The 14,370-nt window shown below is 41.9% G+C and overlaps 1 protein-coding gene across 1 annotated transcript; it reads left to right on the top strand.

Moving 5' to 3' along the window:
- The first annotated feature begins 2,248 nt into the window (after nucleotides 1-2,248).
- G6PC3 (glucose-6-phosphatase catalytic subunit 3) lies at nucleotides 2,249-14,370 on the top strand. The gene is made up of 7 exons (XM_089531637.1): nucleotides 2,249-2,345; nucleotides 4,951-5,181; nucleotides 7,240-7,346; nucleotides 10,917-11,007; nucleotides 11,701-11,819; nucleotides 12,449-12,590; nucleotides 12,822-14,370. The coding sequence occupies exons 2-7, from the start codon at nucleotides 4,961-4,963 to the stop codon at nucleotides 13,180-13,182; spliced, it is 1,041 nt and encodes a 346-aa protein (XP_089387763.1). The 5' UTR covers nucleotides 2,249-2,345; nucleotides 4,951-4,960; the 3' UTR covers nucleotides 13,183-14,370.

Below are 14,370 nucleotides of genomic sequence, written 5' to 3'. Positions count from 1 at the left end.
CCAGGAGTGGCCAAGGCGACGGCGCCCTGCCCTCACGCACGCACGCACGCAGCGTCGCCACGCAAGCAGCGCGGATGCGGATTGGCTCGGCCTCGGAAAATACCGGCCCCTGATTGGACAATCCGAGGCTCAGTCTCGGCGGAGGGCGGGACGAAAAGGGACGTCTTTGGAATCGGTGGGAGGGGCTTGGCTAATGGGAGGGGCTTAATAGAGAGCGAAGGGGCGGGGCCTCCCCCCTCGTCTACTTGGTTCCGCTCTGGGTGCCATGGCAACCGCCTCTGGAATGCTGGGATTTGGAGTCTAGAGGCCCCTTTTGTCATCCTTTTTTCTCTTACATTTTTCAAGCTCCTGAATTCCAAAATGTCCTCCCTTTTTTGAGCATAACTCTAAGAAGCATTGATCTAGAATATAGATTCTATATCTATATCTATGAATATAGATACTATATTTGTATTGGAGCAGGGTGACCAGATGTCCTCCTTTTGTAGGACCTGCTGTCCTCCATTTCAGCCTTCTCTCCAGGAGGGATTCCAAAGTGTCCTCCAGTTGGAGCATGACTCTAAGAAGCATCGATCTGTGTTTATGTTAGAGCAGGGGGACCAGATCATAATAATACTAATATTAATATTAATAGTAATAGTAATAATAATAATAAATGATACAACTTTATATCTAGATGTCCTCTTTTTCCTGGACCTGTCCTCCATTTCAACCTCCTGCCCACAAAAAGCCGTGCATATTCATGGGCAGAGTAGGCAGGCAGGAAAGAGCAGCTTGACCCTGGGTTTTCTGAAAGCAGATCAAAGCCCCGCTTGCGCATGCTCTGCTCCCAAGGAAGACCGGAAGCCATATACCCCTTCACTCCCTTTCACCCCAGACTCCCCTGTTGGACTAGCTGGCTTATATGTAGTGTAACTACATCTGTTGCATTATCGGCGGTCACGCTTTTGCTTTGCCATAGTCCTTTGCTGTTGATAGGCCGGTGCAAGGGAGCGCATTTTCCACCTTGAGTCAGAGCATCCCAGCTTCTGTTTGCTCCAGTTTTTAGCCCTAGAGCAATAAATAGCATTGAGCAATAGCATTTACATTTCTACACCGGTCCATAGTGAATTCAGGACTCTCTAAGTCTAAGCGGTTTACAGTCTGTAACGTGGGTGCAAGACTGGCATTTAACCACTGTGCCACCAGGGCTCCTTATAGGTACATACACACACACACACTCAGTGTATCACTGACATACATACACAGAGACACACATATATATCACATACATGCATACACACACGCAGTATGTCACCTACATACATATATACAGACACATATATAGAGACGCATGTATCACCTACATACGTACACACACACAAACAGTATGTCACCTACATATATACACACAGAGACACCCATATACACACATAGACACATATATCACCTACATATACAGCGTATCACCTACATACATAGACACACATATATTCTCACACACACACACACTCAGTACAGTATATCACCTACATACATACACACAGAGACACACATATATATCACCTACATACATACACACAAACAGTACATATGTAGGCACATATATACACAAACACACATATATCACCTACATACATACAGACACACGATATGTCACCTACATATATACACACATATCATGTATACACACAGAGACAGTGTATATCACCTATATACATACACAAAGACACATATATACAGAAACATACACACATATATCACCAACATACATAAATTTACACACACAGTAGTATGTCACCTACACACTTACATATCACCTACACACACAGAGTATATCACCTACATATATGCACAAAGACACATATATACATAGACACATACACACATATATCACCAACATACATACAGACACACATACAGTATATCACAACACACACACACATATATCACTTCTATACATATGGACACATACTCCTCATATTTTATATTATTATTATTATTATTATTATATACATATACATATATATTATTTACACACATACATAATAATGCACATCCATCTCCACTTCCCATGTGATGTAATGTTGGGTTTTGATTAATGTGCCTGATGTGGGAAAAGAGTGCAATGGCAAGAGAGCTGCTTCCCCATTGCTTTTACTGGGGCAATGCATGCCTCTTTCACGTGGAGGACGTGCCTCTTCCCATGATGGCCCCTCCCTTGCTCTCTTCTTCCGCAGCCAAGCAAAGGCTTCTGGGAAATGTAGTTTTGGGGGCTGAGCATGGCAGCCCAGCCGGCTCCAGCGATTGCAGAGAGCGGAAGAAGTGAATGAGGAGCCCAGAGAAGGAAGAGCAAAAGGAGGAGGGTATGTGGCCACAGCAAGCCCTTGTCCTTGCATTGGACCCATTCAATTGCATCATTTTTAAATAATATTTTATAATATTATATAAGTTATAAAGTAATAAAATTAAACTTATTATGTTATAATATTATATAATATTTTATAATGTTATAAAATTTTAAAGTAATAAAATGAAAGTTGTTAGTATGTTATAATATTTTTATAATATTTTTTAATATTATAAAACATTGTGTCAGCTGCAAAGTTTCCCAGGAGAGAAGAGGAGGCACAGAGCCAAGGCAAGCAAGTTGCATTGCAAAGAAATGTTGCAGCACCTTTGAGTCACTGGGGGAAAGGAGGGGGGGGGGTTGTTGTGTTTGTTGTGTTGTTTCCGACTTAGGGCCACCCTGCCATGGGGCTTTCCTGACCAGGGTTGCTCATCAGAGTGGGCCTGCTGCCCTTGCCTTCCCCGAGGCTGAGAGAGTGTGACTTTTGCCCAAGGTCACCCCTAGAGAGAGGCTGCATGGCTGAGCTGGAATTTGAACCCAGGTCTCCAGAGGCCAACATTCAAACCACTGTGACACCTTCACTCTGAGAAAGTAGTTATTACACACACACACACACACACACACAATTTTGTAGCATAAGCTTTTGTCAGTTGTCCAGACATACTACTTTTTAAGGATCAGTCCATTTCAGCCTTCTGTCCTATCTATTTATCTATCTATCGTTATAGTGTATATATATACGTGTGTGTGTGTGTGAGAGAGAGAGATGTATATATCTCCAAATGGAGGACATTTTGAAATTCCTCCTGGACAGAAGGCTGAAATGGAGGACAGGTCCTTGAAAAATAGGCTGTCTGGTCACCCTGACAAAAGCTTATGGTACATATGTATATAGTTATATATATAGTTATATAGCTCTCGCTCTCTCTAGTAAATATATTATATTATATTATATTATATTATATTATATTAATTATATTATATTATATTATATTATATTATTTTGTAGCATATGCTTTTGTCAGGGTGACCAGACAAGGACCTGTCCTCCATTTCAGCCTTCTGTCCAGGAGGAATTTCAAAATGTCCTCCATTTGAATACACACACACACACACACATACACACATATACATGGTTATATAGCTCTCTCTCTCTCTGTGTGTGTGTGTGTGTGTGTGTGTGTATATATATATATATATAGAATAGGATGGGGTGACAAAATGTCCAACTTTTCAAGTTGGACCAGATGTCCAACTTATAATAATAATAATAATAATAATAATAGGAATCACTACTAAAATCAGTAGTTACAAACAAGTAGCTAATTACAGCAAGTTTCTAATAATAATAATAGGAATCACTACTAAAATCCGTAGCTATAAATAACTAGGTATTTACAGCAAGTTTCTAACAATAATAATAGGAATCAGTACCAAAACCAATAGTTACAATAAGTAGCTAATTACAGCAATCTTCTTCTTCTTTGAAACTTGCTGGAATTAGTTAGTTATTTGTAATTCCTGTTTTTAGTAGTGATTCCAACTATGAGAGTTACCTGATGACTAGCTATACTCCCGTTCCCAAAGTTCCATGTGCGAAACCAAACTGAGCTGATTTAAAACTCATGTATATTCAGGGTAAAAGCCAACACTCCTTTTCTGTCTCTGTGGACAACATTTCTATTCAACCCATCCAGCAAGCCTGCAGTCTTGGCTTTATCTTTGACTCTTCTCTGTCGTGTATCCCTCAGATCCAGACCACAGCCAAGGCTTGTAGATTCTTTTTATACAATATTGCCAAAATCCGACCGTATCTCTCCGCCTCTACTGCCAAGATCCTGGTCCATGCCCTAGTGATCTCACTACTTGATTACTGTAATGTCCTCCTGGCTGGGCTTCCTCTTTCTCACCTCCGTCCTTTAATCTCTGTCCAGCATTCAGCTGCATGCATTATCACTTCCACCCACCACTCTGACCACATCTCTCCTGTGTTGGCATCCCTTCACTGGCTCCCTCTCCCTTTCCGCATTCAGTATAAGCTCCTGCTGTCGCCATTTAAAGCCCTCCATGGACTGGCCCCTCCTTACTTATCAGACCTTCTTTCTCCTCACCTTCCCACCCAGGCCCTCCGTTCTAGTAGTCAAGGTCTGCTGTCTCAGCCCAGGATTTCCTCTGCCCCATCCCGGATTCGCCCCTTTTCCCTTGCTGCCCCTCACTCCTGGAACCTTCTTCCTCCACAAGCAAGAGTCATCACTTCTTTAACCAGCTTCAAAACGAAGTTGAAAACCATCCTGTTCAGAGAAGCCTTCCCAGGCATTGCATAATTGTCACTTGCTATTTGATGTTCTTTTGTTGTCTGTTTTATTGAATCATTTCCTGTATTGCTATGTATTTTATATGTATTATCCTACTAGAAAGGCCCCTTCCCCTCCACCACTCCCTTCTCCTTTTGTGTCATGTCTTTTTAGATTGTAAGCCTGAGGGCAGGGAACCGTCCAATTATAAAGATTGTATGTACAGCGCTATGTAAATTTACAGCGCTTTATAATTAAAGGTTAATAATAATAATAACAGGATGCTGCTGCACCTGTATCCTAATCCTTCTCTCCATCCTTTTTCAGCTTTTCTATCATGGATGTTTTCTACAGCAGTGGAGTCTGGTTTGCAGAGCTGCTTCAGAGAAATCTTGTGGGCCTAGAAGACTTTTGGCTTTGGGTGACCTTCTTGGGTGATCCTAAATGCGTCTTCATCATTTATTTCCCTCTTGCCTATTTTCTGCTGGACCAAAAGGTTGGAGTAAAAGTGCTCTGGCTGGGCTTAATCTCTGAATGGCTCAATTTAGTCTCTAAATGGTGAGGAAAAAGCAACTGTCTGCAATCTATTTGTCTTATCCATGCAGAGAGGAAGCCTCCCTGGGATAGTATAGTAAGAATACAAATGAATATGATAATCCACATTGCAGAAATAATGCTGTTTGACACTGCTTTAACTGTCATGGCTCAGTGCTACAGTATCCTGAAACCTGTAGTTCGTTGTGGCACCAGAGCGCTCTGACAAGGAAGCCTAAATATCCGACAAAACTACACATCCCAGAATCCCATTGCATTGAGCCATGGCAGTTAAAGTGATGTCAAACGACATTATTTCTGCAGTGCAGATTAGACCTCTGTCTCTTTCCTGTTCTGCCTGTCTTGTCATACCAAGCTCCAAGGTGGTGCGCAACATAATTTAAAAGCTGGTGCAATTAAAAACACAGCGAATAATAATATTAAAATATAATGAAACAAATAGCATGAAAACAATGGTTGCATTTAAAATAATTTAAATGGGGAGGGAGCATGGCAACCTCCTTTAAAGCCTCTTCCTCAGCCAATTGATTGCCAAAACTTGAATAGAAAGGCCTTTCCCTGCCAGTGGAAGAACAACAGGGAGAGGACCAGGCTAGCCTCCCATGGAAGAGACTTCCATTTGTCTTGAATTTATTATTACTAGTTGATTGGTTATATTTACCGTAGTTATTGGAGAGCGGTCTGAGAAAGCTTTGACAAAGTCTGGATGTGTGGGAAATTAAAATGGCAACTACTATATTAATTTATTGTAGTATCCTGGTGTGATGCTTTCTTAGTGTTCTTGTAGAAGATTTAAAAGGCAGTCGTCAAGTGATGATTACAGTGCTGCTACCATATTCTGATTTTGATTTCTGTGGAGCACTGCATGTCTTTGATTTTAAGTAGATCAGTATTAATGCTTTATAAATGTGTGTGTCTAGGGAGGGGTTATGTATCATGGAGGCACATTAGAGTTGCCGTTCTCTTCACTTTTGATATTACTTTTGCTTGGGTTTCAACCCCCCCCCACCCAATTACTACTTACCATATATACTTGTCTATAAGTCAAAAAATGTGTGCCCAAAAATTTACCCCAAAATCCCAGGTCGACTTATTTACAGGTCAGTATGGTAATATGATAGTAGCAGCTCTTTCAGATTTCCCCATGCAGGTGGGAGAGCAGTTTATTTCTCTCTTGCACCAAGCAGAAAGAGTCCTGGTTGACTCCTTTTAAACAGAGTCCCTCTCCTGCCTGCTGTCAAGTAGAGAGGGCCCTTGTTGTTCGCTGGGGTTTGGTTCCAGGATCCCCCGTGGATAACAAAATCCCTGGATGCTCAGGTCCCATTAAATATAATGGCACAGCAAAATGGTGTCCCTAATATAAAATGGAAAATCAAGGTTTGCTATTTGGAATGTATACTTTTTGGGAATATTTTCAAGCTGTGAATGCTTGAATCTGTGGATAAAAAATCCATGGATAAGGAGGGCCGACTGTATATATGGTATACCTACAGACATTAATAAACAAGTAGTGACATGCACACATACTAACATACACACAGTAAGCCTACTTACAGAAAACACAATAAAAGACTTCCCACTTTAATCTGCTGCAGTCGTTAACTTAACCTTCCACATTTCCTCTTATCATAAATGGCTAAGCAATTAGATAAAATCTACCTTAATTTTGCCTTAACTAGAGATAAGATTCCAAATCTTAATTTTTCTGAACCACAAATTTTCATCTTAGTTTTCAGCTAACACTAAGGTTTTAGTAGTTGATGCTAAAATAGATAAAGGTGAGAACTGTCTTGTTTGTTTTGCTTGTTTTTAAAAAGAATATATAGCCCACTTTACGATTTTTCTAGATGGCTCACACTGTAACTAAATGTAGAATAATAGCATAATCTTTTCAGAAATGACAGGATAAAAGAGTAAAAGAAAAAAGGAGGAAGATGCAAGTGCCCTAACTGTAAAGCGGAAGATAAAATAGCACATAAACGTAAGCAGTCCCAAAACTTTGAGTGTGTAGCATTGGGCCTTGCCTCATTATCATTTAATATCCTTTCTCTCTTTCCTAAGGTTTTTATTTGGCGAACGGCCCTTCTGGTGGATGTTTCAATCTGGGTTTTCCAGGAAGGGGGAATACTTTCCCCGCCAGTTCCCTGCAAGCTGTGAAACAGGACCAGGTTGGTAACTCAAGATAAGATTCCAAACTTTCCTTGCTTTTGGCTTTGGGATTTAAGGATAGGTGGAACAGCCCCGGGACCCTTAATTCCTCAAGTGTTGTGCTAAACCATACAGTCTGTGTTTCAAAGTCCTGGGACAGCAATGTCTGATTTGTTGACATGTGCAAGCAGTGGTTTAGTGCTGAATTCTGATGTGTGGGATCTCATCATGCCAGTCCCTATTGCATCACCAATAGGTCTATACCCCAGCACTTTACTACTACTCTTCCTCCTTGCTATTCTTGCATGTTCAGCAGTTCTCTGAAAAGCAAGTAAACCATGAGAAAAACATAAAAGGAACAGTAAGCCCCACCTGCCTTTGTCCTCTCAAGCCTTATTTGGTTCTTCCACTAGTGGGGAGTATTAGAGGTTGGGAAGAGACTCACTACAGTACTCCAAAATAAACTCTGAAGCTTGTTTGAGTTCCCAGAACTCCTTCCATCCAAACTTCTCGCAAGGTCACAATTCTGATGGACCTGAGTTCTTTAACTTTAGGTTCCATAAAGAGATCTTTATGTCCCAGAGTAATGGAATCCATTAGTACCTGTAATTCATCACCGTTTCAGTCCACTTGATGCTTCTGGTAACGCTGCACTAGGGCTGGAAAACCTTTACTTGCAAGAGCTCTAAAGCTTGTTGTCCTTGTACTGGCTGTGTGCCGTAAATAAATTTGTTGTTGCATTAAAGCTTGTTGTTGTTATCCACTTTCAAGTCAATCCCAACTCATGGCAACCTGTGGATGAGACAACTCCAAGTTTCCCTATCATCCACTGCTCTGCTTAGGCCCTATAAATTCATACTCGTAACCTCCCTAATAGAGTCTATCCATCTAGGGTCCGGTCTTCCTGACTTTCTACATCTCTCCACCTTTCCTAACATTATTGTCATGTCTAATGTCATGCCTTCTCATGTGGCCAAAGTATGACAGCCTCAGTTTGATCATCTTCTTCTTTCAGGGAGATTTCAGGCTTGATCTGTTCAAGGACCCATTTATTTCTCTTTTTTGGCCATCCACAGTATTCTCAGCACTCTTCTCTAGCGCCACATCCCAAGTGAAAGTATTTTCTTCTTATCCACTTTTTTCACTGTCTAGCTCTCATATCTGTACATGATGGGAAATAAAGTGGCTTGGATGATTCTAACTTCAGTGCTCAGTTGTATATCTTTACTCTTTAGGATCTTTTCTGGTTCCTTCATAGCTGTCATTCCCATTCCTGGTCTTCTGATTTCTTGACTACAGTCTCCTTCCTGATTGCTGTTTGATCCAAGATATGGGAATTCTTTTACTATTTTGATTTCTTCATTGTCCAGGTTGAATGTATGTAGGTCCTCCCTAAAACAGCAGTGCCAAAATTGTAGTCCATGGGTTTTCTATGGTTCCACCCACATTTTATGCCCCACAAACCCTTCCTAAACCCTCCAAGCTTGGGAGGAGGAAGTTCACTTGCCACTTCTCAAAGCCCCTTTTGCAACCCCGCAGCCAAAAATCACTCCATGAGCTTGGAAATTCCACGCCAAAGTAACTTCCTCTTGCAAGTTCTGGCCAATGTTCACCTGAATTTGGGTCACATGGACGGCTGTGAGGTTGCGGGTATCAAAATGTGTCCCTGCTTTTGCTGCAGTTGCCCAGCTTTTCTCTAAAGCTTTCATTCAGCCAAGGGCCAACCCTACCCTGAAAAAGAAGAGTGAGTTGATTGACTATAAGCCTTGATTCAGCACTGCTGAATGAATCATTGAGTATCTTTTGATGTAGTTTATTTCATACAGTTGTACAGACTCTGACCAGTGGATTTTGTATGCCACCTCGAGTTCTGCAGAAGAATGGTGGGGTTAAAGAATATAAAAAATAACTGAGGCAAAAAAAAAAGTTGAAATAAATAAACAGCTAGAAAGAGCGCCTTAAGGGAAGATGAAATGAGATGTCATACGGAGAAAGGTTATTAATATGTCCCTGTGGTATAGACAGTGTTGAATCATTTGAACACTGAAGAAAGAAAATACCACACACAGTCTGCATAAAGAGATTAGGGAGAAAGAATTGGCCAGCATGGTGGCAAGATGAAATTTTGACCGGTGGTAAAGAAATGCCACATCTGTAGAAAACATCAGTCTTCAGCATATAATGGTGCTGTGTGTTTGTGTACTTGGCTAATAATCTTAGAGCTGCTCTGAGAAAAGCAAATGTTGCCCCTTGTCAGTTTGACAGGGCGGTGTGAGTGGTTAAAATTCAACAAACTGTCTGTTTTGGAGTGTTTTGATGTTTCATAAAAGTTACTGGGGATGTTCTGTGTTTATTTTGTTCTGTCCTGACGGAAAAATACATATATAATAAATGGTTCTCCAGCTGGCTATTGGGCAGCCTCCAAGGATTTCTCGAAATCTTTTCTAACAAAATGTAGGCTAGCCTTCATCATCTTGTTTTATGGTAGTTATATGTATGAAGGTATCCTGTCACATTTGTTTTTAACCAAGACAAAGTTCCCATAAGACAGTCACTAATAAGATGGGGGGAAAGATCAAGGGGATATATTGTGTGGGAAGAGCTTTAAAATTTCCTTTTAACATTTAATTAGTTACACATACAGTTTTGAGATGCTCGAAGTAGTTGATTACTGTTAGAAATATTATTTATTAAAAGTAATTGCCTACCTTTAACATGGAAGCCAGCTAGGGCTGACCGTGTGAGTGAAGCAACTGCCTCAGGAAGCAGATTCTTGGGAGCATCAACAACCATCCCAAATCTGTCCCTGCTGAGTCCCTAGATCCATTCCCCTCTGTTGAAAGCCAGACCTTTCTGGGTCCTGAATCCTGTCTTGTTTCTCTACAGTAGCCTCCTGACCTCAGGTGTAGTGGAGTCTAGCCATGATGGAAGGAGGGCCTTTCAACTTCCTCTGGGAAGGTCCATTGCCAGCATTCACCTGCTAAATCAGTCAGCTTCTGTATCTGGGAAGGGAGAGGAGGAACCATCCTATCATTTGCCTTAGGCAGCAAAAGGACTTGAGACAGACCTGAACTGGATCTAGTGACCACAGCATTAGGGAACTAGCAGTGATCAAAAAGCCATTGAGTCTAGGCCCTGTGGTGCAAAATGAGATTATTTTCTAAAGATGCTGATAATATTTAGGAGGAAAGGGCTACTGTATGTATTTGACTATAAGATGACCTCACCAAGTCAAGGGTAGGTTTTGGGGCCAAAATTATGGATTTTGATATGACTAGTGGGTAAGTCTAGCATAAAACGTAGGGGCTTGTAACAAAAGATCTAAAGGGTGAAGCAAATGAAAACAATGGCAAAGAACATACAGAATTCCTGCAGGCATACTTGTTTGTGCTCACACTTAGGGGTTCAGTGCTTCCAAGACAAATTATACTCTTACCTTTTATCCTATTTTTAGTAAGAGGTAAAGTACAGTATGTACATTGACCTGTAGATAAATCGACTCAGGTTTTTTGATGTAAATTTTTTTAATTAACATTTCTAGACTTGTATATACAGTAATTATATGTATGTCCACTTTGTTGTTGTTGCAGGCAGTCCCTCTGGCCATTGTATGATCACTGGTGCAGCTCTGTGGCCAGTAGTAATCACTCTGACCACACAGATATCCCAACACTCCAAAAGGTACATCACTCCCATCCTAGTCATTCACTTTCCTAGTTATCCCTCCCATTGGTTTTTCAGAATATTTTTATTTGCATTCAAAGATATAGCTTGGAAAATCAGTATGCAAAGGGACCTTGTAGCACCTTTGAGACTACCTGAAAGAAAGAAGTTGGTAGCATGAGCTTTTGTAGACTTGATCCTACTTGTTCCCTGTGGATCCACAACTGTGCTTACCACCACCACCTCAATCATTTTAAAGAATGTTAGCATTTGAAAAGGGCTTGCAATCTCTGTAGAATCACAGCCCTCTCTGAAGGATAACTCCATATAGTATGTGCTTAAATGGAAGACCGTTTGGGCAGCTGAGCTGAATAAAATTAGGGGAGTACAGAAGAATGTTGCACCACAAAATGTGCTCAGAGGTACCTTGCTTGTATTATTTCTCCCTTTCCAAGGACATGCCAGAAACAAGAACTTATACTTTTTTTGGACTGCAACTCCAAGAATCCCCATCTATGGCCATGCTGGCTGGGGATGATGGGAATTTCACTTTCCTATCATCCCCAACACTTTCTCAAACTGGATATTCATGAGGCCAAGTCATTTGGCTGATAAGTGATTTCCGTGGGCAGAGGTCTGTTCACTCAACTCATCTAATCTGCTGACTAACCTTCAGTGTCATTTCTCTGTCTCCTTTTTCCACCTCTACAGCTGGCTGGTGAAGGCAGTGCCCTTTCAGGTTTATCTCCTCTTCCTCCTGGCTGTAGGTCTGTCACGCATCTTCATTCTGGCACATTTCCCCCACCAAGTCCTTGCTGGCATCTTGGCAGGTGGGTGTATCTTGTGGTTTTGGGCTGCCTTTCCTACTGGCCTATTCATGTCTGCTCTGATGTTGCAGCCCTCTTTTAGAAGGGCCTGCTTTTCTCTGCAGATGGGGAATGCCATGTGTTATGGTTTGCTGAAGCCAGGCTCAGGAGTGAACTTCACTGGCTGCTAAAAAGTGATATTAAATGGAGTGGCAAGCTTTTAAAGCCCTCTGCAGCCCTAACTCTTCTCTAACCTGGGTCAGAAGAAGTCCAGGCTTTTGGAGCACAGTAGGATTTGCTCAGGAACTGGATAATTAAGTTTGGGAAAGTTTCCTTTTTTTTTCTTTTTTTTTTTTGGATTACAACTCCCAGAATCCTCAAGCCAGCATGGTCCATGGAGCCATGCAGCTTGGAGAACTGTAGGAACTGTAGTCCAAAAAATTAACTTTCCCAGGCTCTGATTAGATTTGTTCCCTGCCACAATCAGTACAACAGACAACTTCCCTCTGTTTGAGAGTAGCTTTCTGATGTGCTAAAATTGGAGGAGAAATTGCAGCTCTTTCAGGTTATGGGGCAACAAGTAACATAGTTACAGAAGTGGGATTTTGTTTTGGCTCTTCCTCACTTCTCTCTCTTCCTAATTTCTTTATCAGGGATAAGCCTGGGATGGCTGCTAGAATCCCGAGTCCCATTAGAGAGAGGACTCTGCTTCTACTTATTGGCTTCACTGTCCCTTTTGCTCAGCAGCGTGATGACCTATTGGACACTGATTGCTCTGGGCATAGATGTCACTTGGTGAGTTCCTTCAGTGAGGAGAACGACTGGACTGTGGGAGCATCAATGTGGGCTTCTTTTTCACAGTAGTATACTGTACATGCTACTAGTCCAGAGCTTGGGAAATACATGCTTGGACCACAGTGCCCAGAATCCCTTTTCAGCCATGTTGACTGAGAGATTCTGGGACCTGAATGTAATGTTTTCTGAGTTCTGCTTTTATTCATGCCTTTCTTTTATGGTCTTCTGCAGGTCCATCAACCTAGCTACCAAGTGGTGCGCGAACCCCGAGTGGATCCGAATAGACACACGTCCCTTTGCATCACTGAATCGTGATATGGCCACAGCCCTTGGGCTGGGACTTGCCTTCCACTCTTCCTACTACGCCCAGCTTAAGTGTGAGAGGCCCAGCTGGTCTCAGAGGGCACTGTGCGCTATCTTGGCCCTTGTTCTCCTGCACCTCCTCAGTGGTGCGGCACAACCGCACAGTGTGGCTCTCTGGTACGGGCTGAACTTTGTGAAGTATGCCACTTTCCCATGGGTGGTGATCGCATTGCTCCCTAGGGCAGTTCAGGCTGTGACCTCCAGGGTGATACCACCCCACAAAGAGTAGCCAGAGGGACCATTTACTCTTTTAGGACAGCCACAGATAGGGAAAGGAGCTCATAGAACTGGGCAGGATTTTCTTTGGGGCACCCCCCACTTAGCATAGAATAGGTCCTTCCATCAAAAGACCTTATGCATTTTACCTCAAAAGGGACTGTTCCTTCTACTCAGGCCAGTGTGTTTTTTTCTTTTTATCTAAGCAGCTGTACCAAAAATGCTACTTTGAACCCTCCTCACCCCAGCTCAATTGTATCAACAGCATGTTTCTCTTTCATACCCAGGGGATATTGTTTGCATTCAGCATTCAGGTCTCAAAAGTGCAACCCAAAAGATTTTCAGAAGGTATTTCCAACAGAGATGGATTGACAATGGGACACAGTGATTGCTTTGTGGCACTGTGGAATCATTGTAAGAGACATATGCAAGTTGGACAATGATTTAACTGAAATAGGTCAGATGGGTAAGAGGAGGTGGCGGCAGCACTACTGATGAAGTTTCTGTGCCTCCACTTAATTTGTGTCAAATAGGGCACTCTAATTCCATCTAGTATCTAATGTATCAGCACCATCCCTTTCTAACTTGAATTCAGGGAAAAGAACTGATGCAAACATCCTAAAGCTCCAAGCCAGTAGCCATCCCAAAGCTCTGACCATCTGTGCAAATATTCTTAGGGCCGGGGCTGATCAAATTGCCAGTTTTCCTAACTTGTGACTTTAATAAAACCAAATTTTAGCATTTCAAGCTATATTCAACCTGCATGACTCTTCCCCAGAGGTTTAACCTAGGTTTCAGTGTCCATTTCATTATCCTAGAATAAAGTTGGAGATGAAGGATACCAAACTGAGTAGTTTGCATACCAAACTAAGAGCCTGTACAGACATGCCAAAATAAAGCTGCTTTGGGTCACTTTGGAGGTAAGCTGTTTAAATGATACATGCGTCCTAAGAGGCCAGAAGCTGCGCCAAAGCCACATTCGTCCTAAGGCCTGGAGGGCAGCTTTGGCGCAGCTTCTGCCCTCTTAAGATACATGTGTCATTTAAACAGCACACCTCCAGTGACCCAAAGAAGCTTTATTTTGGCCTGTCTGTACAGGCCCTTAGCCACTCTTAGCCACTGTTTTTTGAAATCATAGTTTGTTCTTTTTAAGTTGTGAAATGCATGGTGAAAGATTAAACAAATCATGGCTCGTCTTCCA

Source organism: Sceloporus occidentalis, unplaced genomic scaffold (assembly GCF_023333645.1).
Source record: "Sceloporus occidentalis isolate IW3139 unplaced genomic scaffold, rSceOcc1.0.p SCAF_7, whole genome shotgun sequence".
Classification (NCBI taxonomy): Eukaryota; Metazoa; Chordata; class Lepidosauria; order Squamata; family Phrynosomatidae; genus Sceloporus; species Sceloporus occidentalis.
The sequence above is the reverse complement of the archived record's forward strand: the minus strand, read 5'-3'. Positions and strand labels throughout refer to the sequence as shown.

Coding starts and splice junctions, on each gene's coding strand:
- G6PC3 (XM_089531637.1), top strand. CDS start 4,961: ATGGATGTTTTCTACAGCAGTGGAGTCTGGTTTGCAGAGCTGCTTCAG. Junction 5,182..7,239: donor CTCAATTTAGTCTCTAAATG/GTGAGGAAAAAG, acceptor CTCTTTCCTAAG/GTTTTTATTTGGCGAACGGC. Junction 12,591..12,821: donor CTGGGCATAGATGTCACTTG/GTGAGTTCCTTC, acceptor GGTCTTCTGCAG/GTCCATCAACCTAGCTACCA.